General features: G+C 36.3%; 10 protein-coding genes and 1 non-coding gene across 15 annotated transcripts; 3 read left to right on the forward strand and 8 right to left on the reverse strand.

The window, feature by feature from the left end:
* Positions 1 to 640: 640 nt before the first annotated feature.
* On the reverse strand, positions 641 to 5224 carry LOC148172938 (transmembrane protease serine 9-like). The gene is made up of 4 exons (XM_088039807.1): positions 4662 to 5224; positions 4017 to 4609; positions 1968 to 2121; positions 641 to 1923 (listed from the first exon to the last, which is right to left on the reverse strand). The coding sequence occupies exons 1-4, from the start codon at positions 5147 to 5149 to the stop codon at positions 1041 to 1043; spliced, it is 2118 nt and encodes a 705-aa protein (XP_087895933.1). The 5' UTR covers positions 5150 to 5224; the 3' UTR covers positions 641 to 1040.
* LOC148172939 (phenoloxidase-activating factor 2-like) lies at positions 2565 to 3974 on the forward strand. Its single transcript, XM_088039976.1, has 2 exons — positions 2565 to 2809; positions 2996 to 3974. The coding sequence occupies exons 1-2, from the start codon at positions 2655 to 2657 to the stop codon at positions 3915 to 3917; spliced, it is 1077 nt and encodes a 358-aa protein (XP_087896102.1). The 5' UTR covers positions 2565 to 2654; the 3' UTR covers positions 3918 to 3974.
* Positions 5225 to 5230: 6 nt separating the features above from the next.
* Positions 5231 to 7272, reverse strand: LOC148172940 (phenoloxidase-activating factor 2-like). 2 transcript variants are annotated; one of them, XM_088039972.1, is made up of 5 exons: positions 6629 to 7272; positions 6179 to 6574; positions 5858 to 6126; positions 5649 to 5812; positions 5231 to 5592 (listed from the first exon to the last, which is right to left on the reverse strand). In XM_088039972.1, exons 1-5 carry the CDS (start codon positions 6922 to 6924, stop codon positions 5395 to 5397), a joined length of 1323 nt encoding a protein of 440 aa, XP_087896098.1. In that variant the 5' UTR covers positions 6925 to 7272; the 3' UTR covers positions 5231 to 5394. The 2 variants fall into 2 exon arrangements, with proteins under 2 accessions (XP_087896098.1, XP_087896097.1); XM_088039971.1 differs by having other exon boundaries at positions 6179 to 6583.
* Positions 7273 to 8451: 1179 nt separating this feature from the next.
* On the reverse strand, positions 8452 to 10703 carry LOC148172941 (phenoloxidase-activating factor 2-like). The gene is made up of 4 exons (XM_088039975.1): positions 10367 to 10703; positions 9272 to 9586; positions 8792 to 9224; positions 8452 to 8745 (listed from the first exon to the last, which is right to left on the reverse strand). The coding sequence occupies exons 1-4, from the start codon at positions 10615 to 10617 to the stop codon at positions 8551 to 8553; spliced, it is 1194 nt and encodes a 397-aa protein (XP_087896101.1). The 5' UTR covers positions 10618 to 10703; the 3' UTR covers positions 8452 to 8550.
* Positions 10704 to 10787: 84 nt separating this feature from the next.
* LOC148172942 (phenoloxidase-activating factor 2-like) lies at positions 10788 to 13328 on the reverse strand. 2 transcript variants are annotated; one of them, XM_088039974.1, is made up of 3 exons: positions 13094 to 13328; positions 12622 to 12922; positions 10788 to 11777 (listed from the first exon to the last, which is right to left on the reverse strand). In XM_088039974.1, the coding sequence occupies exons 2-3, from the start codon at positions 12912 to 12914 to the stop codon at positions 10838 to 10840; spliced, it is 1233 nt and encodes a 410-aa protein (XP_087896100.1). In that variant the 5' UTR covers positions 12915 to 12922; positions 13094 to 13328; the 3' UTR covers positions 10788 to 10837. The 2 variants fall into 2 exon arrangements, with proteins under 2 accessions (XP_087896100.1, XP_087896099.1); XM_088039973.1 differs by having other exon boundaries at positions 12622 to 12928; positions 13094 to 13327.
* A 120-nt stretch (positions 13329 to 13448) lies between these two features.
* Positions 13449 to 13520, reverse strand: TRNAH-GUG (transfer RNA histidin (anticodon GUG)). Its single transcript has one exon. It is a non-coding gene; the product is annotated as a tRNA-His (tRNA).
* A 948-nt stretch (positions 13521 to 14468) lies between these two features.
* On the reverse strand, positions 14469 to 15843 carry LOC148172944 (phenoloxidase-activating factor 2-like). The gene is made up of 3 exons (XM_088038228.1): positions 15589 to 15843; positions 15170 to 15535; positions 14469 to 15119 (listed from the first exon to the last, which is right to left on the reverse strand). The coding sequence occupies exons 1-3, from the start codon at positions 15783 to 15785 to the stop codon at positions 14507 to 14509; spliced, it is 1176 nt and encodes a 391-aa protein (XP_087894354.1). The 5' UTR covers positions 15786 to 15843; the 3' UTR covers positions 14469 to 14506.
* Positions 15844 to 16046: 203 nt separating this feature from the next.
* LOC148172945 (phenoloxidase-activating factor 2-like) lies at positions 16047 to 17781 on the forward strand. Its single transcript, XM_088038229.1, has 3 exons — positions 16047 to 16281; positions 16337 to 16627; positions 17086 to 17781. The coding sequence occupies exons 1-3, from the start codon at positions 16097 to 16099 to the stop codon at positions 17675 to 17677; spliced, it is 1068 nt and encodes a 355-aa protein (XP_087894355.1). The 5' UTR covers positions 16047 to 16096; the 3' UTR covers positions 17678 to 17781.
* A 60-nt stretch (positions 17782 to 17841) lies between these two features.
* On the reverse strand, positions 17842 to 18362 carry LOC148172946 (migration and invasion enhancer 1). The gene is made up of 2 exons (XM_088038230.1): positions 18277 to 18362; positions 17842 to 18227 (listed from the first exon to the last, which is right to left on the reverse strand). The coding sequence occupies exons 1-2, from the start codon at positions 18303 to 18305 to the stop codon at positions 17966 to 17968; spliced, it is 291 nt and encodes a 96-aa protein (XP_087894356.1). The 5' UTR covers positions 18306 to 18362; the 3' UTR covers positions 17842 to 17965.
* Positions 18363 to 18423: 61 nt separating this feature from the next.
* Prp3 (pre-mRNA processing factor 3) lies at positions 18424 to 20640 on the forward strand. 2 transcript variants are annotated; one of them, XM_088038224.1, is made up of 5 exons: positions 18424 to 18592; positions 18673 to 19372; positions 19420 to 19663; positions 19716 to 20223; positions 20273 to 20640. In XM_088038224.1, exons 1-5 carry the CDS (start codon positions 18579 to 18581, stop codon positions 20520 to 20522), a joined length of 1716 nt encoding a protein of 571 aa, XP_087894350.1. In that variant the 5' UTR covers positions 18424 to 18578; the 3' UTR covers positions 20523 to 20640. The 2 variants fall into 2 exon arrangements, with proteins under 2 accessions (XP_087894350.1, XP_087894349.1); XM_088038223.1 differs by having other exon boundaries at positions 18424 to 19372.
* On the reverse strand, positions 20632 to 27261 carry LOC148172948 (protein SERAC1). Of its 2 annotated transcripts, XM_088038226.1 has the most exons (7): positions 27026 to 27261; positions 24938 to 25066; positions 22005 to 22733; positions 21581 to 21708; positions 21376 to 21531; positions 21183 to 21329; positions 20632 to 21129 (listed from the first exon to the last, which is right to left on the reverse strand). In XM_088038226.1, exons 1-7 carry the CDS (start codon positions 27049 to 27051, stop codon positions 20999 to 21001), a joined length of 1446 nt encoding a protein of 481 aa, XP_087894352.1. In that variant the 5' UTR covers positions 27052 to 27261; the 3' UTR covers positions 20632 to 20998. The 2 variants fall into 2 exon arrangements, with proteins under 2 accessions (XP_087894352.1, XP_087894353.1); XM_088038227.1 differs by lacking the exons at positions 24938 to 25066; positions 27026 to 27261 and adding an exon at positions 23980 to 24169.
* Between the last annotated feature and the right edge of the window lie 211 nt (positions 27262 to 27472).

The following is a 27472-nucleotide window of genomic DNA, read 5'->3' on the forward strand; positions in this document are numbered from 1 at the left end:
TCATTATGTGTTATTGGAAAATTATGCCAATCCCCATCTGTTGTGGGATGTAAATTTCTAAACCGCATGTCATTATAACCGTTGTTTATGGATTATATTCAATATTACTTCTTTTTTGGTGGTTACACCACACACACGATGTAACGAGAGGAAACGTGAGGTGTAATTTATATTATAGATTGGAAACAAAAAATATATACAGTGTGAATGCCACATTAATAATGTTTGGACCACCACTAATATAACAAGTGTTTTAATTATTGTAGGAAAAAAAATATCCATTTTGGTTCCTTTGTCAACTACATACTATTGTTATTTTATAACCTTGTTGATTGCAATTTTTACAATCCGTTAATAGTCCTCTATTTGTTTGTGTATGAAGGTTGAAGGCTAAATTGTAATAATATGCGATAAAAACTGTAATAAACACCCATTTTGCTTGGATATTTTTTACAATGTAATTTTTGTTAAACAATGCAATTTTGTTGTGATTAAAAAACGGTTCTCGAACGAACTTCAATATTTACGCAGCGTCTACACTACTCCTGATGTCCTGATTTAAACTGAAGGTTTGGATAATTAGTTCCTGTCTCGTTTGTAATGTCAATTCAGTTCCGTTTTCGACAGGGGTAATCCCAGGCATTATTCGTAGAGATTTATTTATTATTGTTGATGTTATTTTAATGCTATTATTTTACAGGGTAATCATGAGCATTACAATCTGAAATGGAATGATTTTATGAGGATGAATTGACCATCTATTATCGTCATAAATAAGTAGGTCAGTTATGTAAGGTTTTAAACAATTTCTTAGGTTTTTTTTGCAGAAACGAACAAAACATGCTACAACCTAGAGAATTTCATCAAAAACTGGGACTAAACACAGAACAGAATATAACCGTGTTAACAAGATCCGTTAGAGATTAAATTGCCTTGTTGAAGAGTACACTATTTCTTGATTTTTGTTAAGTATAACGTATATGGCGACGTTTGTTATTTTAAGCTAATGGATTTCTTGTTTTCTCATCTTATGTATACCGTTAGTATACATATTGCGTTGTTTCAAGATTTTTCGCCTTCATCTGCTTATCGATCCACTTTCTTAAAACCGGCACATTTGTATAAACCGCCGGAACATTCGCCTGGAAACATCCAATCCCCCAGGAAACGATTCCCACCTGTTGGTATCTCGCCTCTTTCCCACTAATGGGACAAACTAAGGGTCCTCCTCCATCTCCAAGACAAGCATCTTTGCCTTTCTCTCCACCTGCGCATTGCATGCTGGAATGAAGATACCAGGATTGTCCCAACTTTGTTTTTCTTAAGGCGTTTTGACAGTCGGTTTTTCCAACCAAGGAAATATCAGTCTTCTTCGGAATGTTGTTGTACTGTCCCGCTTCATCTTTCCCTCTTCCAATGACGTAACACGTACCGACTCCAATACGAACTTCAGGGGGTGGTAAACAAGCAATTTGAATGTGACTTTCCAAATTGAATGATCCATTAAGGAACAACAAAGCGATGTCATTGTGATAAACCGCCGGATTGTAGTCTTCGTGGATTTGTTTAGAAGCCACTACGAGATCATGGTGTTGTAAAATTTCATACGTGCCAGAAGTATCCCAATCGCCTGCTCTTGCTACGTAGGTTTTCTTTCGGGTGACGCAATGAGCCGATGTTAGAACAACAGAAGGATGGATTAGCGTACCACCACATCGCAAAGCACCAGTCTCCACCACCATAATATCGACAAACCAAGGGAATTCACCAAGGTTAAGCTGGCCGCCGGCGCCATTTCCTCCACTTTTGTAGCCAATTCCATCGATGTTATGAACACCACAAAGGTTCTTTTCGGGTGGAGAAACTCCAGGGAGGCGACAACACACTTCTCCACTTCCACAGTTACAAATACAATTCCCTAGCCTAAAACGCAGTGATGATTTGTTGTAGTTTTAAGTTGTTTTTACCTTTCATCAAATAAACCGTCGCCATCCTGAATTACTGTACCAGTTGTAGCGTTGCATAAATAGTATGTAACACATTTGCATTCGCTTGTTTCTTGCAAGAATGAATTATTCACTGAAATTAGTACGATTGTAAGAATTATGAACCACATTGTTTAGTTGGGTTTGCTGGATATGTTAATTTGGAAGCAAAAATACACGCGACAGACGAGAATGTTGTGGGGATTACCACTTATGGTAATCAAATGATTGTGATTGGTAGAGGCAATGTGCAAAGATATCGGGATTTTTAACGAAGATGAAAAATACCACAAGTGTTAATCTAATGAAACGCACTTATATCTTCGTGTCAGAGTTCAAGATAACGATAAATGTTATTAACGACCCAAGTTTAAATAAAAAATTAATGTGTTTTTCGTTCTACGTTCATGATTTGATGAAAATATTTTAAATCGTGTAGACGAGTTAAAAATTGTGGAAACAATATTTCTCGGTCAAGAAAGCTTCCTTCTCCTTCATTTAATTAGTGAGGCAGAAACAAACGTATTAAAATGTTGCAGTACTGTTAACTATAACTGATTTATGATTTATAGAGGTCGCTCTTTCTCAATGCAAGAATAACTGGTTTTCCCAGAAGCTACATTATAAATAATTTGCCCTCTCGCAGTCTTGTAGACTACATAAAGTAAGATGTTCCGATTGGCCACCACAGTTCTTTGTACCATTTTGTGCATATTTTTAACTAAAGCTCAGTCAGATAACGAAAATGATTGCGATTGTGTGTCTTTTTACCTTTGCAAGAATGGAACCATAAACACCGACGGAGAGGATATCATTGATATCAGGTATAAACATGTTTTTTTTATTCATCTTTATCGATCTGTACCCACTATATACCAATTTTTATCAATTTTTAATTTCTTTTTCTTCCTCTGGTTGAATCCTCTGAAGAGCTTTTTTCTGTCCTCTCCATCTCCACTCAAAATTATCCAACATACCTCTCAATTTCTTACAAATTTCATCAATTTCAGGCTGGGAAACAACCCATGTTCTAATTATTTAGAAACGTGCTGCAAGCAAGCAGATGTGGTAACTACACCAACAACCACCAGAGCTGTGCAGCAGACTGGTTGTGGAAATCGAAACCCTGATGGTATAGGCTTCCGCATCACAGGTTTCCAAGATAATGAAGCACAATTTGGCGAATTTCCTTGGATGGTCGCCATTCTTCACAAATCCGCCGATGATAACAAATTCGCGTACAAATGTGGCGGTACTCTTATTCACCCGCAGGTTGTTCTTACAGCCGCCCATTGTCTTATTAACGGGGGAAAGTTCCGAGTACGAGCAGGAGAATGGGACACAAAAACAACCCAAGAAATGTTACCATTTGCAGAAAAAGCTGTGACTTCAGCTGAAATTCATTCAGATTTTCATAGAAAGAAGCTTCATAATGATATAGCGTTAGCGTTTTTGGAATCTCCGTTTAATATAAGTGATTATATCAACGTGGCGTGTTTACCTCCCCACAATTACGTGGAGGTGTCCAATAATTGCTTTGTAACTGGTTGGGGCAAAGACAAGTTTGAAAAAGAAGGAATATATGCAAATATTCTCAAGAGAATTCAACTGGGAGTTGTGGAGCGCGAGAAATGTCAAAATGATTTTAGAACGACTCGGTTGGGAAGGTTTTTCCTACTTCATAAAAGCTTCATGTGTGCAGGAGGTAAAAAAGGTGTTGATGCTTGTATTGGTGACGGTGGTGGACCTCTAGTCTGTCCAATAAAAGACCAAGAAGGGAAATATCAACAAATTGGAATTGTAGCGTGGGGAATTGGGTGCGGGGAAGAAGGAATTCCTGGAGCTTACGTAGATGTTGCCTCTTTTAGGAACTGGATAGATCAAAGATTGAAGGAAAAGAACTACAGTCTAGACAAACAAACTACAAATTAAGATTACTTCATGTTATTGTATTTATAAGTCAGAATAAATTCTTAACTTTGTGTGTAACTTGACGATTTATACCCTAACATCGCGAAAATTTCGTCTAGCCAATCTCGGTACTCAACCACATTCGTGTAAACTTCTGGAAGCGAATTATCACACTTAATACCCCAAGAAACAATCCCAACTTGAAAATAATGTTGCGAGGAATCTGCACACACCAAAGGACCTCCTCCATCTCCCTAAAACCTCCATGACAAACGAAATAAATAAAGACCACAAACTTTACTTTACATACACTCCCAGAGGTGTTATGGGCACAAATAAAAGTACGATCTAAAACAAACTCTCGAATTACTTCTCTGTATCTTTTTTGGCACTCTTCTTTTGTGATCAGTGCCACGCTGTGGTTTTTTTTTAAAAGAGTAGAAAAAGATGTTTCATTGGGTTGGGTTTTCGCCCAACTTGCCACGAAGCAATTATCTGTAGCCATAGTTTGAGAAGTTGGTATACAAATACTGTTGACGTTTTTATCAGCTTGGAAAGAACGATCCAAAATTAGAATTGCAATGTCGTTGTATAGCGTCATCGACCAAAAGTGCTGATGGATTATAATTTCCGACACATTTCTTTCTTGGCCTGAAGCTGTACTACCTAAATCCCATTGTCCGGCTCTTACCTTAATCTTCTGTGGTTGAACACTGCAAACATACCATTCAGATCAAACTCCAAATCTAACAAAAGAACTCTTGCTTTATTACGCAATGAGCTGCAGTTAAAACTATCGCAGCATTAAGTAGAGATCCTCCACATAACAACTCATTGTCTAAACTTAACAAAGCTACCATCCACACGGAATTTCCTTCATTTTTTATCCCACATTTCGCTTCAAATTGTAGATCAACAGTCGCAACGTGTTCAAAACTAGAATCAGTTTGATTTGTTTGGCAACAAACTTCCAAAGGGCTTGCACATCGACCGTCATTAGTTCGTGGGGAAATAAAGTTTGAACCATCCACTTCCGGATAATCCACAATGGTGTTAGTTAAAGGGTCACAATTAAAATAAGGAACACACTTGAACTCGCCTTGAGTGCCTTCGCCACACCTCGGGAGAGCGCCAATGCTTTGAGGGGGTGGACGTGAAATTTCTTCGAAGTTTTCCCAAAAATCGCCATAAACTGAAAACGAGTTTATGATGATAATTTCAAATAAAGTGAACGTTTTTATAAAAAGTGACATTCTAATGGTTAACACAATTGAATGGTTTGATATCACTCGAAAACGGATTTGTAAGCACTCGGTGGAATAAACAAAGAGTGATTAAATGAGGGAATATAATTTATTACACATAAATTCCGCCCCTGCTGTTATTTTCAGGAAGTTGAATATTTATCACAAAATATTGTCAATTTTGATAAAACCGCATTTATTCTAAAAGTAATTTGCGTAAATAGCAACGTAATGACCCCTAATTTCGTCAATAATTACAGCGAGTACGGGTCAGTGCTGATTTCTAGTTCTTGTAGTCTCATGTCGACCCAATTTCGTAAATTGGCTACGTCAACGTAAACACCAGGAATTTGGTTTTCTCCACAGCCGATTCCCCAAGCTACTATACCAACTTGAAGGTAGCGGTTCGGGTTTTTTGGGTCTGGGCACACTAGAGGGCTTCCACCATCACCCTATAATCACCAAAATTAATTAATTTTATAATTATATTCGTTTTTGTGGTACCTACAGTACAAGTGTCCAAATTGGGCTCGCCCCCAGCACAAATGAAGGATTTATGAAGAATGAAAGAGTCTCCCAAGCGAGTTTTTCTGAGGGCTCTTTGACACTGCTGGTTTTGGACAAGCGGCAATTGTAGTTTTTTGAGAATGACGGCGTACTGACCCTGCTGACCTAAATAAAGATTTATGTAAAAGAAATCCCACTAATTTACCTTACCAAAAATGGTCTTTCCCCATCCCGTTGCGAAACATTCGCGGGAATCGAAATGTTGGTCTTGTTGAGGTAAACAAGCAGTGCCGATACTTGCAGTTTTAGTAAAGGGACGATCAAGAATCAAAAGGGCCACGTTGTTGTAAAGATTTCCTCTAATGAAGGACTCGTGAGATATTTTTTGAGCTACGTTGCGTTCTTGGTATGGAATTCGCTCATTTTGAGTTTGAGTGTCCCATTCTCCTGCTCGGACTTTGATTTCGTTGATGTTAACACTGAAATTATAAAGAATTGAGTTTTGATTGAACGTTGTTTAATTACGCTTACTTGTGGACACAATGAGCTCCAGTTAAAATGACTTTTGGGGTAATAAGCGAGCCTCCACAAACCGCAAGATTTTCGTTCGCGCGCGGATTTTTTCTCAATATTGCGACCATCCACGGAAACTCGCCAAAATTAGCTTCATTGGTGCCTCCAATTAATTGGAAATCTAAACCATTATCGTTTCTAATACCGCAATTCAACAGTTGGGCAGAATTGTTTCTATTTGCTCCAGGATCTACGGGTGGAGTCACAGGTTTAGGAGTTGTGGTTCTTCCAGGGGGTTGTCTCCCTCCATTGTTGTTGTTATCACGATTACTATTATCATCAGTGGTGTTTGCAGCCCCCACTTGACAACAAATTTCTAAGTAATGGGCACATTTTGGTTCATCCTCTCCCATCCTAGAAACACTTCATTCTAAATTTTCGGACTTTGGTCAAAACAGAAGGATTTACCTGATATCAATCTTATTGGTCCCGTCAATATCTGCATTTGTCTGCACGGTTTTCGTCTCCGGATCGCAATTGTAATACGGTACACAAACGAAACGATTTCTTAATTCACCTTCGCCACATTTTGTTAACGCTCCAATGCTTTTTAAAGGTGGAGGCGTCACTTCTTCGTAGTCTTTCAAAAAGTCACCAAACGTACCATTTGTTGAAAATATGCTATTTATAACATCGTCTTGGTTGTTTTGGGCGATAATTAGTTGTGTTGATATGGAAAAAATCACTGCGATAAACACATTCATTCTGTGAAAATATTTTCAATGTACACTCGCGGATAAATCAATGAAAACTTGATTAAATGAGCGGTGTAGAGCCGTTCTTTATGAATAGGTTGCGAGCGTGGAAAAACCGTCTTACAACAAAATCCCGGCTGTTATTTTTTATTTGGAGTAGTCAAGCAAGGTTGAAGGTTATCGCCGTTTTCTCAGTAAGCATCTGCTGCTACTTAATGGTAATTATTTAATTAATAATAGAGGATAAATAGAACCAAACTGGATATTTTTGACTAATTCTCACTTCGCGAAGAAAGCGTTTTATAGATTTTGGAAAGTAACTGACTGTTTTCAAGATGTGGATTTAAGAAATATTAATTTTACAAACTATAGATATGACGTTAATGACCACATAGTACTGCTATAACAGGTTTTTCATATTCAAAACATGTTTATTCATAACGTCAACGACCTACTTATGATTGGATGTACTCTTGGTGCAGATTTTATTTTTTTCGGCAAAGCTAAAACTGTTTGCACTAAAACCAGTTTCGACAATTTTACGATTTGGATGGGATCCAAGCCGGTGCCCCCTGAGCTAACGACCCTTGCATTCTTAGCATTCTCAACAACAAAATTTCTTTGGTGGTCTTGGGCTTCGAGAGCAGACTAGAGAACGAACTTTTCTTTTTTAATTTCGCTTTCTCTGGCTTTTTTGATAAACACGTACTTTTGACTCTTGTGGTTGATTTGAAGTTGTGATAAAATTTAATTGTCTAAGTTCAGAACCTATAATTTTTGAGTATTCTTCAGTAAAAAGAACAGTAATCGGTTGTGCTCGAGCTTCTTCTCAATTTATAAAAGAATTTCCTTTTTTCGAGCAATCAACTGCTTTTTTATTATCATACTTGTAAAAAAATAATTATTATTAATGCAACTACGGGGTGTAAAAAAACGGTCAGAATTGGAAATAAACGCACAAAAAAACTTTATTGAAAACGAAGTTCTTACTTAAATACATACTCCTAAACAAGATTTTACATATCTAAATTTCCAAGTTATAATGAAAATATAAAATCCTGGTGGAGTTACAAGATCCTCGTTCCCATTACCGGGGTTTTATCACAACAAAACTTCTAAGGGACTCTTACATTTTGCTGAATTCGCGCTTACTATCTGGGCGAAATCACATAGGTGGTAACGTAGTACACAAAAAAAAGTATTTTCGTCTTCATTTTTGCCACATTTTGGTGTTTTTAAAGTGTTTTTTTGTTAGTTTGAGCAAAAACCAAATACGCTGATGTAAAAAAGTATCGCCACAATTAACACCTTTATTGTAAAAATCTTCGATAAACAGTTCACACTGTAAGAACTTTGTTTAATGAGGTGTTGTTCCTCAGTAATGTTATTATTCGAGAGCAACGAATATAAACAAAACTAGAGTTATCTCTGCAGGGATTAGTGGAACCCGATTTTAAAAAGGAAAAGTTGAAGTCATCATTTTCAATTAATTTCAAAACGCTTTTGCGTTTTGTTATTTAATTGATTGCAAGTAAATCAAAGCAACAATATTTTATTGCTGTATTGCTACAATCATCTGGTGTCAGAGATCAAAAATTATCGCAAATTATAAATACATTGGTTCTATAAAAAAATCTAACTGGTGTAAGTTTTATCATCCAAATTCAGTCTTTGCACTTGTCCATCTACCCAATCCCTAAATTTAGCTACACTGGCATAAACTCCTGGAGCTGTGGATCCACATCCGATACCCCACGCTACGATCCCAGCTTGAACGTACCGAGATGGATTCTTTGGGTCTGGACAAACCAAAGGACTTCCTCCATCGCCCTATAATTCCCTTTAAAAACAACTGTAAAAATGTGAAATAGCTTACCGTGCACGTGTCTTTTCCTTCCATTCCTCCGGCACAGATGAAACTCTCATGTAGGGTGAAATGGTCACCTAATCTTGTCTTTCTAAGACTTGATTCACAGTCGTGGTGAGAGACAATAGGCAGATCTATTTTCTTTAAGATGACTTGGTACTCTCCTTGACGTCCAAATAGGTTCTTCCCCCAACCCGTTGCGTAACATTCCTGAGAAACAATCTCTTCGTTTTGATCAGGAAGACATATAGTTGCGATGTGTTTTGCTTTATTGAAAGGTGAACTCAAAACGAGAAGAGCTACATCATTGAAAAGTACCCCATCTTTGAATTTTTCATGAAGAATTATCTGAGCGACATTTTGTTCTTGATATGGGTATTTCTCGTTGGTAGTTTGAGTATCCCATTCTCCAGCCCGAACTTTTAGGTCATTCGCGTGATATCTACAATACAAAATTAGCAACTCTGTCAATTAAAAAATGTATTTTACTTGTGGACACAGTGAGCTCCTGTTAAAACCACGTTCGGAGCAATCAGAGATCCTCCACAAATGGACTTATCTTCACTTGGATTATAGTTTGTTTTTAGAATTGCCACCATCCATGGGAATTCACCATATTCGGCTTCATTGTGAGTGTTACCTTGAATTTTAAATCCTATTCCATTAACGTTGCGGATGCCGCAATGGCTCATTGCTGGCTGCTTTGTTGGAGGTAGAGGCGAGGGTGTTACTGGTCGGGCTGAAGAATCGCCTATTTTGCAACAGACTTGGAGATACTCTGAGCATAATCGGGTTTCACCTATCCTGGAAACAACGCAGTTTCTTTGTTATTACTTCGTCACTTTTTAATTGAACCGTTATTATACAAATTTACATCATGCATTCAATTGGTGCATTGAAGATAATGCTGGTAAAATAATTTTTCATATTCCTAGGTCGCTAATAGTTGTAATTTATAGTGTTATTAATATTTTATTCGGATACACCGGAAATTTTATTCAGTGTCTATAATTTTTGCAATTTTGTTGGCGTTATGGCTGGGAACTTCCCGTAACATCACCATGTAATAATGCTATGGACAAAAAATTCTAAAGCAATTTTATATTAATTATATTATCGAAATCCATTTTTTATAAATCAGATCAATGCTAGTAGTCCACTGAAATTTTATACCGGTAAAAATTATATTAAAATTAAGAACAGACTTCACATAAGAATAGCTGTCCGGTAAATTACCTACAAAATGTTATTACAAGTCATAATCGTAATGATACTACATAAAACCTTGCACAACTTCACGTTCAGACATTCAGAACTCTAATATCAATTAAAAATAAATACTCTAATTGGAAAAGAGTATTGTTTTTATAAACCGGGTAAGCGGAGACCTTGTCTCTATTTATGCAGTTTTTAGTAATACTCTAATCATTAGAAAAAAAAAACAGTAAGAACTCTGCCTCCAAAACACAATTTTGTATTTAAAGATGCACTAAATACAAGCAACTTTTTGTTTGTTTGATAACTTATAACCTTAACCCGTTTCTCTTGAAATTTACGTACAGTTGAAAGTTCGCTTCAACCTACCTTATATCAATCAACAAACTGTAATCAACATAATTCTCTTCTTCGTCAGGAATTGTGGTATTAGTAGTAGGATCACACCTGTGATACTCGACACATTTATAAACGTCTTCTTGCGCGCCTTCTCCACATTTCTCTTGAGCTGCAAGATCACCTGAAGTTGATGGTTTTTTAACTTCTTCAAATCCCGGAGGGACGAAATCGGCTTGTATGCTTCCCAATCCAAAACAGAAAACCAATGCAACCTTCCACATGTTAAGAATAACAGCAAAACTGATTACCGCAGATCTAAACCACAATTTGTGCGAAAGTTTAATATTCTTCACCTACAAACTTGCTGTCCCCACCACTACAAATAACGATAATTAAAGTGGAAAATCCGCATGACCGCGTCTGCGACCTTAAGGATGATGTCATTAAGAAGTTTTTATTATAAAATGTTTATTATTGAAAAATACATGAAAACTACAAAATTTAGTAACTGTAGATATGGGAGTCTATTCCTTTGAGTTTCATTTGTTCGTCTATCCAGTCTCTAAAGAGGGCAACGTTGACGTAGACTCCAGGAGTGTTGTTGTCTCCACATCCGATGCCCCAAGCGACAATTCCGGCTTGTTGGTATCGTTCTTTGTGACCAGGAATGGGACAAACTAGAGGGCTACCACCGTCTCCTTTACACGTGTCTTTTCCTGATTCTCCTCCGGCGCAAATAAAGCTCTTGTGTAACTCGAAATGTTTACCCAGTCGTGTTGTCCTCAGGCTCTCCTGACACTTATCTCTGGGAACCACCGGCAGATCTATTTTTTTCAAGATTACTTGATACCGACCCTCTTTTCCAAAGACGTCTTTTCCCCAACCACTGGCAAAACATCTCGAATGATCCACATTCGTACCTTTCGGTGGTAGACAAATCACATTAACATTCTCGGCAATATCGACAGGACTCTTCAAGAACAACAACGCGACGTCGTTGTACAAAGCACCAGCGTAGTACTGAGGATGAATAACTATACTTTCAACTTCTCGATCTTGATGAGGGTACAACTCTTTCTTCGTCTGAGTATCCCACTCCCCTGCGCGAATCTTAAAAAACTGTTTCTTGTTTCCGACACAATGAGCGGCGGTTAGGACCACACCAGGACTAATTAGGGCACCTCCGCATTGGTAGACGTTCAATTTTTGAGTTTTGCCCTCGATGCTTTCTTCGCGGAGGACAGCGACCATCCATGGGAATTCACCGTATTGTGCTTCGTTGTCGTTATTTCCGGTGATCCGGAAACCTATTCCTTCTGGATTGTGGTGACCGCAACCAGTTCGGGAAACTGTTGGAGGAGTTGGGGTTAGAGGAACTTCTACTTCGTTGCCTTTATCGCAACAGACGTCGATGTAATTTTCACAGGGGCCTTCGTTGATCCTGGGGAGAAAAAAAGGGGTTACACAGGTTTGATCTTGTGGCTGAGATTTAGATTATTAATAAACAACGACGTCAAATCGTAGAGGTCAAACTAACTGTTACGAAATTTGGAAAATACAGAATATTCAGATATCTTTTATAATTAAAATTTTATTGATAAGGTTGTCCATAAGCTAGATATGCAGCTAAAAGAGCTTAATTTATGGTTTTTAATGCTTGTTTTCATTTCTTGAGTGTAAGAACAAATGTTTTTGATATATTTACGGTAAAACGAAGTCAATTAAAATGGCAATAAAGTAATTACTTTATGACTACATGACAGGAATGTAAATTTGGACATGGATTTACCGTTAATTCGTATAAATTCAATTCTACTGAAACTAGTTTCTCATTTGGTTGTGCTACCCACTTGACATTATTAGGCATTCCATAAAGTCGTGAAAAGACGAGCCCTGTGCGTCAATTTGCACCTGCTAATAGTTCTTTGAAGTTCTATGAAGAAACAAAAGACAAATTAGAACTTCTGTCAATATTACTAATAAAACATTTATATAAAAAGTTTAAACTTTCTCCTTTCTTCAACCTCTTGTCGGTATTTGCTTTGAATGTCTTTAATCTTTGTGTAATGGTAATTTGGTGAAATATCCTTTGTCGTCGCGCTTTAGCAAAAGTACCAAAATGGTCTAAAATCTGTAATCTCTGACAAACTAAAATTCCGTCGTGCGGTCGTCCAAAAAAATTGTTAAACTGTTCTATAACACCACGCGAATCACGATTTCGTGTGTTGTGAGTTAAAATCAAGCTTATTTAATAACCAAACAAGTTTTTTTCACTTCGCACTTACCTAATATCAATAATACCCTCTCCATTGGTGTTAACGGAACCATTGTTACAAAGGTAGTAAGGAACGCACGTACAAGAACCCGTACCGGGTAATCCGCCCCCAGAGTTACCATCCCCGTTGCTACTGCCACTGTTGGGCTGAAGATCTAAATTTTTGCTCGTTACTGGTGCTTCTTCCTCACTGTTGGTTCCAAAAACGTCTTTAATTAACTCATCTTTTGATTTTCCTTGTGCGGAGACGTGGGAGATTAGAGCACTAGCTAGGATAACTAGCAACGAATGTTTGTAAAACATTCTTTTACCTAAAACTGTTAATATTAATTAGAATTCAGTGTTGTTTTTGTTTACTTGTTCAGTTATGTTAATGGTCGAGTAAGATAAAATCTGTTTGAAAAAATACAAAAAGTGTCGTCGACAAGCAGTGACCCAAACTAAACAGATAAACTGTCCTCGTTTGATAATAAAAAACTCACCTTCAGATTAACACAAGAGATGAGAGCACAATTTAATCAATAGAATCAGAAACCAACACTGTCAGGTTTTACCCGGTGCACCTTGAACCAAGTCGATTTATCGTGACGTCAGTTGGAAACCACAGAGAGCGCGGATTTGTACATCCAAAGTAAGTTGTTATTGCACAGTTAGTGCTGGTACTTATCACAACTGGTGGAAGCGTGGAAGGGGTCCACTCAATTACTCAAAAATAACTGAACTGATAACTTTCGCGGAATCTCGGAACATTCATTGCACATGGAAAAACAGCGTTGTTTCAGGTATTTTGTAAAAAAAAGAAAAAAAAAAGATCCCACCGTGACAATGTTTGCACATTGCCGTGACCAGGATTCGAACCTGGGTTACTACGGCCACAACGTAGGGTCCTAACCACTAGACGATCACGGCTATCGGGACTTGTTCTGTATGTTCTGCGACTAATTTTATATTCCACGGGATTCTTTTCTTCAATTTAGCTTTTACATTATGAAAAAATGCTCTAGTTTTAATTATACAAAACGCTATTTAATAAGATATATAAGTACAATTTTGTAATTTTAGGCTTGTTGTGTACTATCCACAATTGGACGATAAGGAAATCATTTTCAATATCATTACCTTTTAAAATCGGGCGTACTGGAACTTTCGAATGATATTATTGATGCTAATAATATAATTTCTTAGAATCTGACCTTGTTTGGATTATTTTCAACATGGGTTTTTACCAATGAAATTGTGCCAATTTACTTTTACTTAAATATAAAAAATTCTGCATGTACGTTGTATTTTCGGTTTTTTTTATAACTTTTTTGTGTAAGGTAAAATAAAACTCAGAAACTCAGACTATTTTAGTAAAAAATGGTCTTGTAAATTAATACAAAAGACTTCAAATGATAAGTGATATAACAAAAATAAAAAAACATTTCATTTAACACATGTGAAAACACAAATATAAATAACTAACTAGAACCCACTACAGCTCAAAAAGTCTGTTATTTAATAATCATAATAATAATGTACTCCTATCATTATACCCACCTAATTAATTTATCTGCGTCAGAATGTAAAAGACAAGGAAATGGAAAAACATTAGAAGCGAAAAGTCCTCCAAAATTAATTACACAGATTTATAAAGGTTAAACACCTAATTGTAATTTTTCATTATTAGAATTTACAAAAAATTGTTTAAATATGAAACAAAAGCTACAATAATTTATGTACATCTGTATTGTTGGTTGCATTCAAAATGTCTGTTACAAACTAAAATTCCTGGATAGATATTTTCACAAGTTTTTTCCATACATTTATAAGACTTATCGATTCACGTACAACTTTGAAGAATAAAAAAATAGAATATAAAAATACAATTGCTTTTATTGAAACCAAAATGTAAATCAATTTATCGTAATGCCTTCTTTCAACAAAACGTCTTTGATCCACCTAGAAAATTTCCCAACATTCGTGTAAACCCCCGGCTGTCCAACAATTCCACACTTTCCATTAACACCCCACGAAACTATTCCAACTTGTACAAATTCGTACTCTTCTCCTAAACACATTAAAGGTGCTCCTCCATCACCTTTACAAGTATCTTTTCCTTCTTCGCCACCAGCACAAGTAAAAGAAGAATGCAAAGTATATTCATCATCTTTTCGAGCTTTTCTTATAAAATTTTGACATTCTTGAAAATTGACGACTGGCAAATCGACTTTTTGCAATGGTATGTTCTCCAGATCTTTATTTCTCCCCCATCCAGTAGCTATACATCTTCTACCATCAAACGTTTGGTTTGGGTTTGGGAGACAAATAGAATTTAGAAGGTTATTTCCGGAGTACTCTTCATGTAATACTAATAATGCGATGTCGTTGTACAATCCACCTGAATAATATTCAGGATGTTTGATAACTTTACTAACGTTTCTTTCGTCTTTTGCGGCAACACCAACGGCTTGGAATACCTCTCCACCCGTTGCTACAACTTTCAAACTGTCAGGTTTCTTCACATTACTAAAAGCAGAAGACTTGGAATTGTGTTAAAATAGATCCAAAACACTTACGAAACAATGCAATGTGTTGCTGTTAACACGACTTTAGGATGTATCAAAGACCCAGAACATTTAAATTTATATGGATTGTCTGTATCGGTTGACTTCTGGAAAATCTCGACCATCCACGGAACCTCTCCAGGAATCGTTGCAGCGGATTCAACGTCTTCAGTTAAAATTCTTACACCCACTTGGGTTTTAGCTTCACCACATCTGGTTGAAGTCTCGATATTTCTTTCTTTAGGCTTTAGTGTGGTAGTGACTTCTGGAGTAGTTTCGGTTGTTGTAATTACCTCAGTTTTTGTAGTAGTTTCAGTGGTAATTTCTATGCAGCATACATAATCCGGGTCAGAACAAGCTATTTCTTTGGGAATAATACTGTAACATACGTATTTTAGGCAGTGAATAAATGATAACCGAGCTCGTCATACTTTGCTTTGGCCACAAACATATATTTGTTGGCATAAGGGCAGCTTGGGTACGGAATACAGCTACAGTTATTGAACAATTCAATTATAGTGTCGTTTAGTCGCTTTTCTTCTTCTAGATCGGTTTGATTATTATTGATTTGTGCTAGACCAAAACACACACATATTGTTACGAATAAACCGAAAAATTTTAAGAACATTATGCTCAGAGACTAATTAAGAACTACTTCAGTTAACATGTGTTACTGAGGTCAACAATGTTAAGCAGTGATAACAGTGTAGATACTCTCGTTATAAAAAAATAAAGAGATACGATTTTTCATCGCTTGTTGTTATTCATAATGCACCCTTTAGATTTACATACTTATTTAAAAGAGTTTTATAAGTTATTAAAATACTGTTGGATTTACCGGGTATTTATCGGTTATCAGAACTTTAACCTTGACCTTATGACTTTACTTATACGTTGTTTATAAGTAACTTATTATTATTTGCAACTAAACTAAAGACCATGTCTGTAGTAATAGTTTCTCTGGTTCTTTTTTGTACAAGTGTGAACTATGTCCAAACCATCGATTTATTTTTAAGTGAGAAAACAGAAAATGACACACTTCTGGAGATTTTTCATAATTGCAACTGCACCTTATACTCGGCCTGCAGTTACACCAACACTATTATGATGTCTGCACAAACCGAGTAAGTCCTCTAGTCTCATAATTGGTACAGTAAACCTGTAATTATTCAATTCCAGTACCTCAGAAAACGAGAAAGTATGCTCCAACCCCGATTACATCTGTTGTTCTAAACTAATAGAGCCTTCAGAAAGACATGTCATGTCTGAGATCGAATGTGGTGTCGCCAAAACTGAAATAGGTGTTAGAATTCTAACACCTGAAATGGATTCTGCTGCAACAATTCCTGGTGAAGTTCCATGGATGGTTGAAATTTTTAAAAGAAATCCAAAGAACACTTTTGAGTATCGGTGCTCAGGGGCCCTGATACATCCAAAAGTTGTGTTGACAGTAACGCACTGTATCAGAAAGTACGTAAATTGCTTCCGTAGCTATTGTATACAGGATGTCCCAGAACTCGCGCCCCAGAGAGCAAGGGAGAGTGCCGACAGCAATACAGATGGTAAATTTCAAAACAAAAATTGACTAAGTTTAATAGTATTCGAGAACTGATAAAAAGTTAACAACCGATCCCGGAAGCTTATTCGAGAAGGGGAGTAAATGGCCATCCCAATTTCCTTAGGCAACGAGAGTTTAAAGTTTAACTGACCAATGGATGATAGTATGTATCCAGAGTTACCAATTTTCAAATTCTGTTCAGCTTCGGGATTATCTCGGTTATTTTTTGAGTTAAAAAATTATGGTTTCAAAATTTTGGTTCAGAATTGTTGTCTCCATAAGCCCTTTCTCTCTGGGGCGCGAGTTCTGGGGCGCGAGTTCTGGGGCGCGAGTTCTGGGACACCTGTATATATAACTAATTCTTTTTTAGCGTTCAACCTCAGAATTTAAAAATTATAGTTTCGGGAAAAGAAACGTTCCAAAAAATTGGTGTTGACCCAACTGATGAAACCAACATCGCTAAGATAATTAGTCATCCAAATTACAATTACCGCTACTTATACAACGATATTTCATTATTAATACTTCAGACTGAATTCTCCTTCCAGCATAATCGCCTAAACTCAATTTGCCTTCCCAGTACTAATCAAAATTTTAATGGCAGAAGATGTATAGCCACTGGATGGCATCAAGACAAACAACTTAAAGTAGATTTACCAATTATAGGTTTTCAACAATGTAAAGCCTTTTTGAAAACTACAAAATTGGGACGATCATTCAACTTGCATGAATCGTTCACTTGCGCGGGTGGAGAACAAGGTAAAGATACATGCAAAGGTGATGGAGGAGCTCCTTTAGTTTGTTTGGGAGAAGAATACAGATTTGTGTTGACTGGAATGGTGTCTTGGGGACTTCGAAAAAATTGTGGAGTAGCTAAAGAGCCGGGGGTGTACGTCAATGTTGCCAAGTTCGTAGATTGGATTAGACAAGAAGTGCGGAAGGAAGGTTTAACGATTAATTGATCACCAAGAAAATAAAGTTCATATCAACTAATTTTTATTTTTTTTATAAAACGTCAACTTATGTATGTATTATGCAAGATTAAACTCATTTTTTCATCTTTTCATTCTTTTGTCTAAAATTTTAAATACGCAAAACTGTTATGTTTGCAAGTAAAATAGAAACACAATGTCTTACAAATTTATTTAAACTAAAAACTACACAAAACAAAAATTGGACCCTCATTAAATAACTGTTAAATCTAAAAGAACGCTAATAAATGGACATCTTGAAAATAATCCTTCAGATTGTTATACGACAGCACAACTAGTGATTGGTTGTCCTTTACAAGTTCTAGGGTCCTTTCCTTGAGACACATCTTCTATAATTGTTGAGAGGTCTTCATAATCAGGATATGCAAGTGTGGTCAACTTGGAGTGAACAAGTGTTCCATTAACTTTAACTTCAAAAGAAGCCCTTCGACCCTCGTGCCCATTTATGGTAATGTTTGGATGTTTTGGCTTAATATTTTGTGTTAACTCTTCAAACTGTTTAATATAACCACAAGTACCACTAAAATGAAAAAAATAACTAAAACGTCAGTCCTCAAACAAGAACTTACCAAAATTCAACGTCCACCTCAACAGACATTCTTCTTAGAAGTAAGTAGTCATTGAGGCATAAATTTAAAATGTTATTGTAGTTGTCAAAATAACGTGATTTTGACACTTAATAGTGACTTTAATGCGCTAGGTTGGTACCGTTGTCATCGTGACTTTTGACAGTTCTTTAACCACACTTTTTCAAAGTCGAACGTTATCAAAACGTAAGCATCGTCAACAACGATGTCGCATCTTTCGCGTCGAGAGCTCGACGATTTAAAACCCTCAATCGACAAAGCAGTTTATAAATTACTTGGCAGCAATGAAAGCTCCCTGGTCAGTACCGCTGTTCATTGTTTAAATTCAGGGTATGATAAGCGCAAAACTACTGACAAACTTTCGTCTTATGTTGATAGCAAAAAAGCTGCAAGACTAGCCGACAAAATTTTTGATTTAGTAGAAGATTATCAAGCATCGCATCGTTCAAAAAAACGCTCATATGATGATTCCAGAGAAAGAGACTCAAAGCGGTCAAAAAGCCGACATGACGATAAAGACAAGTATGACGCTGAAAGAAACGATAGAAAAGCAAAGTCGCATGAGATTATGGAAAGCGCTCAAAAACAGATTGCAGAACGAAAACGAGTTCTTGATTCTAAAAATGATATGTTGGCAAACTTGAATATTCCTCAACCAAGCATTTATGGGATTCCTATGGGGTTGTTGAATCGAGGCGATGCTGATAAAGCGAGGAAAATCGCGCAGTTACAAGCTCAGATTAAGAGTAAACTTTCTAGTGGGATTCTTGCAAACGCTATTCAGATTCCAGTTGTGCCTAATAAACCCACACCTTTAATTCTTGATGATGAAGGTAGAACCGTTGATAAAACAGGGAAAGCTGTGCAATTAACTCATGTAGTACCAACACTCAAAGCTAATATAAGAGCACAGAAACGTGAACAGTTTAGAACTCAGAGTGATAGAGGAGAAGATGGGAATGAAGCAAGATTTTATGATGGCCGCATTGGTGTTAAACCACCCACTAGAAACAAGAGAGTTCTCAGGTTCCATGAGCCTGGAAAATTCCTTCAGTTGGCGGAAAGACTGAGGATGAAGGTGAGTTGATATTGTTTAGATGTTTCAAGTTAAGTCTGATTTCCTAGGCACAATTAGAAAAACTGCAAAATGAGATCTCACAAATCGCCAAGAAGACAGGAATTTCCTCGGCTACAAAACTCGCTCTCATTGCAAAGTCTGAAGGAGTTATTGAGGAGACTCCCAAGATGGAGTGGTGGGATTCTGTTATTCTGATTGACAATATGGATACCATCCTCAATGGGAAAATCGCTATCAAAGAGTCTGTTATCAATACTCTAGTAGAGCATCCCACTCAAATGAGGTGTCCAAGTAAGTTTAATGCCAGAAGATTGTTAGGTAAATAACACATTCATGTTTCCAGCGGATCCGATAAAACCCGTCTACATGCCAGTCTTCCTAACGAAAAAAGAACGCAAAAAACTGCGTCGTCAAAATCGTCGCGAAATGTGGAAAGAAGAACAAGAGAAAATCCGTTTAGGCTTAGAGCCTCCTCCAGAACCCAAACTGCGAATTTCCAACTTGATGCGAGCTTTAGGAACAGAGGCTGTCCAAGACCCAACGAAGATCGAAGCTCACGTCAGAGAACAAATGGCTAAACGACAAAAAGCTCACGAGGACGCGAACGCCGCTAGAAAATTAACCACCGAGCAAAAACGCGACAAGAAAATGAAGAAATTGAAAGAGGACACGTCCTTAGGAGTCTTCGTGTCTATTTACCGTATCCTCCAACTCCATGAATTGGCGTCAAAGAAGTTCAAAGTTGAAACGAACGCCAAACAGTTGTTTATGACTGGATGTATTGTTTTGTATCCTGACTGTTGCGTCGTGGTGGTGGAAGGAGGCCCCAAACAACAGAAGAAGTACAAGAGGTGAGCATCGTTAACAAATTTAACATAATTCTTATCCAACGTCTTTCAGATTAATGATGCATAGAATAAAATGGGACGAGGACATCGTTAAAGACCCCGATGGAAACGAAGTTCCGAATAAATGCGTCTTAGTATGGGAAGGAACCAGTAAACAAAGAAACTTTGGTGAAGTTAAATTCAAAGCTTGTCCCACGGAAAGATTAGCCCGCGAACATTTTAAGAAACATAAAGTTGAACATTACTGGGATTTAGCTTACAGTGGGGCTGTTTTGGAGCAAGCGAACGACACAGTTTCGTAGTAGTTAAGGTGAAAACGTTTAATTTAACAATGATCCCGTCTGAATTTGTGGTTTTTCATTATCAATCATTATTGAGTGCGCAGAATGTAGGGAAATGAAAATACACGTGTTTTGAAAATGTTGATTTTATTAAGCTAACTAGTTGCTACAGGTACCTTGAAATCACTAAGTAAGAGATTGTTTTTAGTGCCACATCAATGGTACTTGCGTATAAATTTAGAAAACTTTACACACACTTACAGCTAAAAACATTGATAATGGCACATATTGTATTGGTAATTGAAGCGTATTTCCATTTCAAAGGTAAGACAAGCTCGTATCACCACGTGAACACAAAAATCAACGTTGAATACTGACACAGGAATGATAAATAAATGGATACCTGAGAGTACAGTAATAGATTCAGTAATGACTAAAATTGATCTACTTAAAGACTAGCATCACAATTTGCTTTAAAATATTAATTTGATCAGAACTCAATTAGTTCCGTTCATATGTTTTTTAATCATTTCAATTAGTTGTAGATATAAAAAGCAATCACGTCCAGCGGGTTTGCATATTTCCCTGTGGTCTAAAGGCACATCACACTTAATTCCAACACCGAGATCTAAAAGAAAAAAGGGGATAAAACGTATTATTTCACGTACGATTTTTGCTCACCTGCTGACTCATAAGCCACAATCTTTAAATACACAAACGACATGAGAGTGAATGAAGTTTCAATAAAACTAAAGATGTCCGCCTTCAAATGCCCCTCTTTACAGATCTCCAGAAATCGTCGGTGCAAATCAAGCACGAAATCACAATCTGCAAGAAGTTTGATAAGTTCAAATCATGTCACACTTCAACGTACTTCTTTGTATTTCGATAAGTTCCACGCTGCGTCTAAGTAGAGGCAGAGTGAAATCCGCTAAGACTGAGCCTTTGTGAGGGACACTATAAAATATGAGTCCTTTGGAGTTTTCAAAAATTCTAAATATGTCCTCGTTGTGTCTATGGCGTTCCCATGCTGAAAAACAGGCGGTGATTGAACGAAAGAGGCAAATTTGGCGACGTACCATTCATGATGATTTGTTTTATAAAAAGGCCTCCTTTGGAGTGTCCTACCCAGATGATGGGTTGCTTGCCTACACCTAATTTGCAGAGTTCTTCGATCATCTCGTCACTTCTTTCAACCATGTCGGTTCTGAAATATGAATTTCCATAATTAGTTTCGGAAGGTTAAAATTTGACTTCGAGAAATGTATGTAGACTCAAATAATTACAATTTCAAATTATTTCTTACATACAAATACAAAAATTAACCTAAGGCCATGGATAAATCCGAATTATCGATACGCGTTATTTTACCAAAGGACGTATGAATATTGGACCATTGTTACAAAAGTTTAGCACACAATTTTGAAATTCATATTTTTAATTAACATTCAGAACAACATACTCATTCTGCGTTTCTCCACTTTTGAAGGGTTTCAAACTTACCGCTTTCTCTTTTTCATCCACACTGGACACCACAACACATCCGTGCTGTAATTCAACGCAATAACCCTAACACTCGGGCAGTCCTTCGGTATCCAATCCTGCGGCCAACAATTCGAGTAGCAATCATCCTCATCCACTTCAGCAACATCATCAATAACCTCCCACTCGCCTTCCTCTGTAGTCACACACACTTCATTTTCCCATCTAGCCATCTTCAATGGGGTCTTTGCAGCGTAGATATCACTGAAAGTGCGCTTCAAAGAATGTTTTCTCGGAGGAACGTAGAGATTCCCTGTGGACTGACTTCGAACCGGCTTTTGGTGCTTTAACTTATGACCATCGTGTCGCCATCGGCCTTGTTTCCACGTTTTGTCAATACCGCCGTGGAGACCGTGGATGAAGATGACATCAGCGAGAATCTCCTCTTTTGGAGAGAATAATACTTGACAATCCACGCTGGGTTCTGGTACCGTGTCGGTGACATCTTCAACGGTTGGAGTAAGATCTTCACTAATGTTATCTATAGTACGACGGGTGAGAGGGATTCGTTTTTGGACAGATGCTAAAGAACTTGAGAGGCTGTTGGCGAGAAAGGCTACCACGGTTGGAACGAAGCGGTTTCGGACGTTATCTACTACCAGTTGTTGGTTTCTTAGGTAAATGTAGTAGATTTTTAATACTGCGGGCATTAGAGTTCTGGCAAAGACGGCAACAGCGACCCGGAGACGCCTGGAAGAGAAACAGCAGATTATGAAGATGAGGGTAATTGTCAAAATATAGCAGCTCATTACACTAACAATCAGTCATACTGCCAATAGGTGTGATATCAATCATTTGTCTGGCTTAATTGTGTGTTAATAAATTGTTAAGATAACATATTATCGGATACGATCACATTTAATCGGTGCGTGTCACCTGGTCAGTATTTGTAGAAGCGAAATTGTAAAAAATATTCTCAAGCAACTATATTTAGATGCGATATAAAATAAATCGATATTAAATAAATTCTTTATTAATTAATCTCGATATTTGTTCAAAATTCTTTAGTAGTAGAAGGAAGGTCGCTATCGATTCTTATTGTTAATGTGCAGAAAAACTTAATTACTCTAAGTATTTCAATTTATTTGATTGCAAGGTAATAAAGAGAAGAAAATTGCTTTTCCATTGTTGGCGTCAAGTTTCACCTTTCAGGTACACGTGTACGGCTTCAGAAAATCTTTAATAATTTACTCAAGGTTAGCGTTGTTCCACTAATAAAGAAAACGAACAAATAATCATTCAAAAAGGAATCGTTTTCTTTTTGTTGGATGTTGACATCAGCTTTGTGATTAATTTTTTCACAATCAATAACTAGGGCATTGTGTGGCTTTTGGACCCGAAATTTTTGTTATTATCTTTACAAGAAAAACAGCTTGTTAGGTCTGTCGGTTTGATAACAATTCAGCTTCGACAGGACGCAATTAGTATCTATTTTAATTAGATTTAAGAATCTGTTCAATTTCGCACGGAAAAATCCATAAACTTGAAATTTCTTAGAATAATTTTGATCTAATCTACACCTTAAACACTTGATACTGACGTCACTGAAGTTACTTGTGTTAAGCTTATTAAAACCATTGTTTAAAAATTTCTACAATTTCAGGTGTTCAAAGTGTTTCAAACGTGTTTCAAGGTTCAAGTGCTGGTATTGCATGGAGACAATTCGACAATAATTGCCTTTAAATTGTTTATCAATAAACAAACTTTATTTTCCTGTATTTTTATATTGTTTATACAAAGTTTTAAAAGGTAAATTTCCCATTTACTGAAAGTCATGATTTACGTAATTATTTTATGATGCAGCGGTGAGTTCATTTTACAATAAAAACTCGCCTAAATGTTAATTTATGTTGCTTATAATGTATACACGCAATTCTTTGTTTTACTTAATAATGCTAGTAGCATGGAAACAGAATCGCAAATTTCTCGGTCTTACCTGCTCACCAACATTTTCCTCCCAAAATCTTTTTCATTCACTTACATGATACACAACTCATTGGACAAAGTAATTGTTCATAGTTCTGTATACTTTTATCTGTTGATTCTAATAGATCTATTCTGAACTGATTCACATTGCGATATGGTGTAATTGATAATTCCAACAAGGACGTTTCAATTTATTTCTATACATCCATGTAACCTCATTGTTGTCTAGGATTTCGCGATGACCCGAGAAAATTAATTTTTCTGGAAATTTCACACTGTGCTATCTTATTTGTAAAGCAATTAGGGCTTGCGTGTTGGTGTATTAACTAGAAGCGTTTATTTCTCAATATCAATATCTGTAATTATTATTAATTGAGAATTTAGAACACATGGTAACGAGTTTCACATTGGAAAATTTGTCTTCCTAAAATTATAAACCAGATGCATTTCTTACGCATTTTACTGTCGTTACCATGTCAAGATGAGCCACATTTGCTAAAAATAATTATGTTTGAATACGAAAGTTTGCGTCAAGAAATTTTATTTTCATTTTAGATGTGCTGTCTATTACTCGAACTCGATAAAAGTGGGCGGCAGTGCATGAGAAATGTTTTTTATTAGCTAAACACATTGAAATTTTGTAGTTATTTATTCTAGTGCGGTGATTTAAAAAGCAAACACTTTTTTTTCAGCCGAAGGCATAAAAATACGCGCGTGATTAAATTTTTCGGTGGTTTTGGATAGGATCCAACTTGCTGAAGAATTGGTCATGATTATGATAACTTATCATTATCACTGTTTTCGAATAGCTTACAGCTTTGACGTAAAAATATTGATTAGCATTGGATAATTTTAAGTCTGAACAGACGGTAAGATTATCGTTATTACATAATTATGTAGAATTTTGGAACGAATAAATCGACAACTTTTTTTCTTTACTTCCTTGAATGAGTATTAAGGTTACTTACGCTACTGAAATAATTATGTAAGATGTTTTGGATTCTAACGCCATACTGAACTCTTTTGATATTATTCCTTGGTCGCACATAATGTCCTCAACTTCATCAAGAAGAGTATCTTCCATACTGGGGATATTTCTGAAACGGAAGAAAAAGCTTACAATTTTATTTTAATACTTTGTTTATTTGTATATACAAAATTTTCCTAAAATAAAGGAAACACGCATTAACTATTTTATAAACAATTGTAATATAAACAATGTCTCTTAAAAACACCTGTAGAAAGTTACAAACACGGAATGACCTTCATTGTATGACTATTGAAATAATTATAGTGCACATAAAATTCAGCTGCTCAATGTAAATTTCCAGCGAGATGCAAAAATATCACATCCGCTCTTTTTCAGAGCACCTCTAATTACTATAACCGTTACAAAAAGTTTGGAGAACTAAATAATTTCATATACTTAATTTTAATTAAACCCGATTTCAGAATGGTACGGAATTTCGAAATAAACTGCCTGGAAACTGATTTCACAAATTCTCCGGGTAATTTGGCAAAGGTTAAATATGTATTATACAGGGTCCGGCAACACTTGTGTCCACCCCCAAAATCGTCTTTAATTTTAAAGTTACAATTTTGAAAATTTGCATACGGTTATAGTTGACAAAGCTCTAGAAGCTGACGCAAAAATTTGTTTTTTATCACAGTTTGTTTGGCGTGGCAACGACTAAGAAGTATAATTTTTAGCGATTTTTGAGTTCTTGCGGAAATATTCGCGATTTAATTTTTTTTTCAACATAACTATGATACAAATATTTGAGTTTTTATTTTAAATCTAATGCAAATTGTGTTTAAAATTTGCGAAAAAAACGCTGTTTTATCAAGTTAGTTTTCAAAATTCTGACAGCGCGGTGGCAAACTACGTTTACACCAAAATTTCACAAGTCACTTCATTCTATCTTATAAAGGTTAATTTTGATTAACACGGGCATGTTGCACTTTATGGACACCAGAAATCGTTAATTTACATCGACAAAGTGACAATTTCACCAATTAAGACTTTTGTTACAATCTAAAGCGGGCCAAAGGACAGATGTCATTTGTGACACAAGATGTTGACAGATGGGTGTAAACGTAGTTCCCAATTTTGACGTAATGAAATTGGAAACTAACTTGATAAAACCGCATTTTTTTCTCAAATTTTGAAGACAATTTGCATTGAATCTAAAACAACAGTTGACATATTTTTTACACATTTATATTGAAAAAAAATTAAATTAGGGGTTGATATCACAAACTCTCACTATTAACTAAAAATTACATTTTTAAGGCGTCGCGACGCCAAAACTATCAGTGATACAAAACAAATTTTTGCGTCAGCTTCTAGAGCTTTGTCAACTGTGAGCGTATGCAAATTTTCAAAATTTTATCTTTAAAATTAAAGACGATTTTGGGGGTGGACACAAGTGTTGCCGGACCCTGTATATACACGTTCACTTTGTACAAATCAGTGATCTAACGATGTTGTACCCCAATTTATACCTCCATTTTATGAAAACAATAACGAGAATAAATGACTAACAACTTTGCTCATTTAATGATGCAAACTTGGTTTTTGTTTAATAATAAGTTAAAATGACTATTTTAATTTAAGTAAAAGCCGAGCTTTAAAGTCCAGATTAAGCTCACTCTGAGTATCCCCGAAAGAGTGAGTCATTATTGCGCTAGAATTTCAAAGGAAACTGCCACTTGGTAAAATTGCTTAGATTAAATTCCTTGCCGGGTTTTTGAGATGGAAATATCTCGTTCTTTGCATTTTAGTAGAGCAACAAAAACCTCTTAATGTTGTTGCCAAATTATACGCGCGTCTTCAAACTTGTAAACAAGAGAACAAACAGCTTCGCGTTTTTCCAATGACAATGAACTAGACAATCTAAAAATTGCACTCGTTGCGAAATGCGCACACATGTTTATTTATTTTGAATGTGGCACGTGTACCTATTAAAAACGAATGATAACAACACAAATTTCAGTAATTTTTTCATATCGAAGAAAATCTATCCTAATTAACAATTAAAGAAACTAATTCTTACCGATTTTCATTGACATCAACAGCCATGATAAAACAAACAAAACACGCAGTTTTATGGAAAAAACACAACTTCTCCTTTCGCGCTCATACAAAGAATAAAGAACCGGGATCAAAGTACTTCGACAACTTGCGCGCACTACATTCGACTAAATTCCGTGCAACAGATTACTTCGACTCGCGGTGTTATCTAACATGCGCCAACAATTCCATTCCGACAATAATAAACTGGGTTAGTCAAAACTTTCACAGATTGGTTGAACACGACGAGTGGGGAATAGTTTTTATTAACTGGTTGAATTCTGATTTATTTATTTAGCCTACAGCATTGTAAACGTAGTTGCATAATCTTCAAAGCTTAGTTTTTTTTAAGATATCTAGTCAAGATTTAGTAAAATTTTACTAAAACTAGTATTAATTAATAACAGTGCAACAAAAATTTGTTCCTCTT

This window comes from Gnatocerus cornutus, chromosome 6 (assembly GCF_029298725.1).
Source record: "Gnatocerus cornutus isolate USDA-ARS CGAHR chromosome 6, icGnaCorn1.1, whole genome shotgun sequence".
In the NCBI taxonomy this organism is placed as follows: Eukaryota; Metazoa; Arthropoda; class Insecta; order Coleoptera; family Tenebrionidae; genus Gnatocerus; species Gnatocerus cornutus.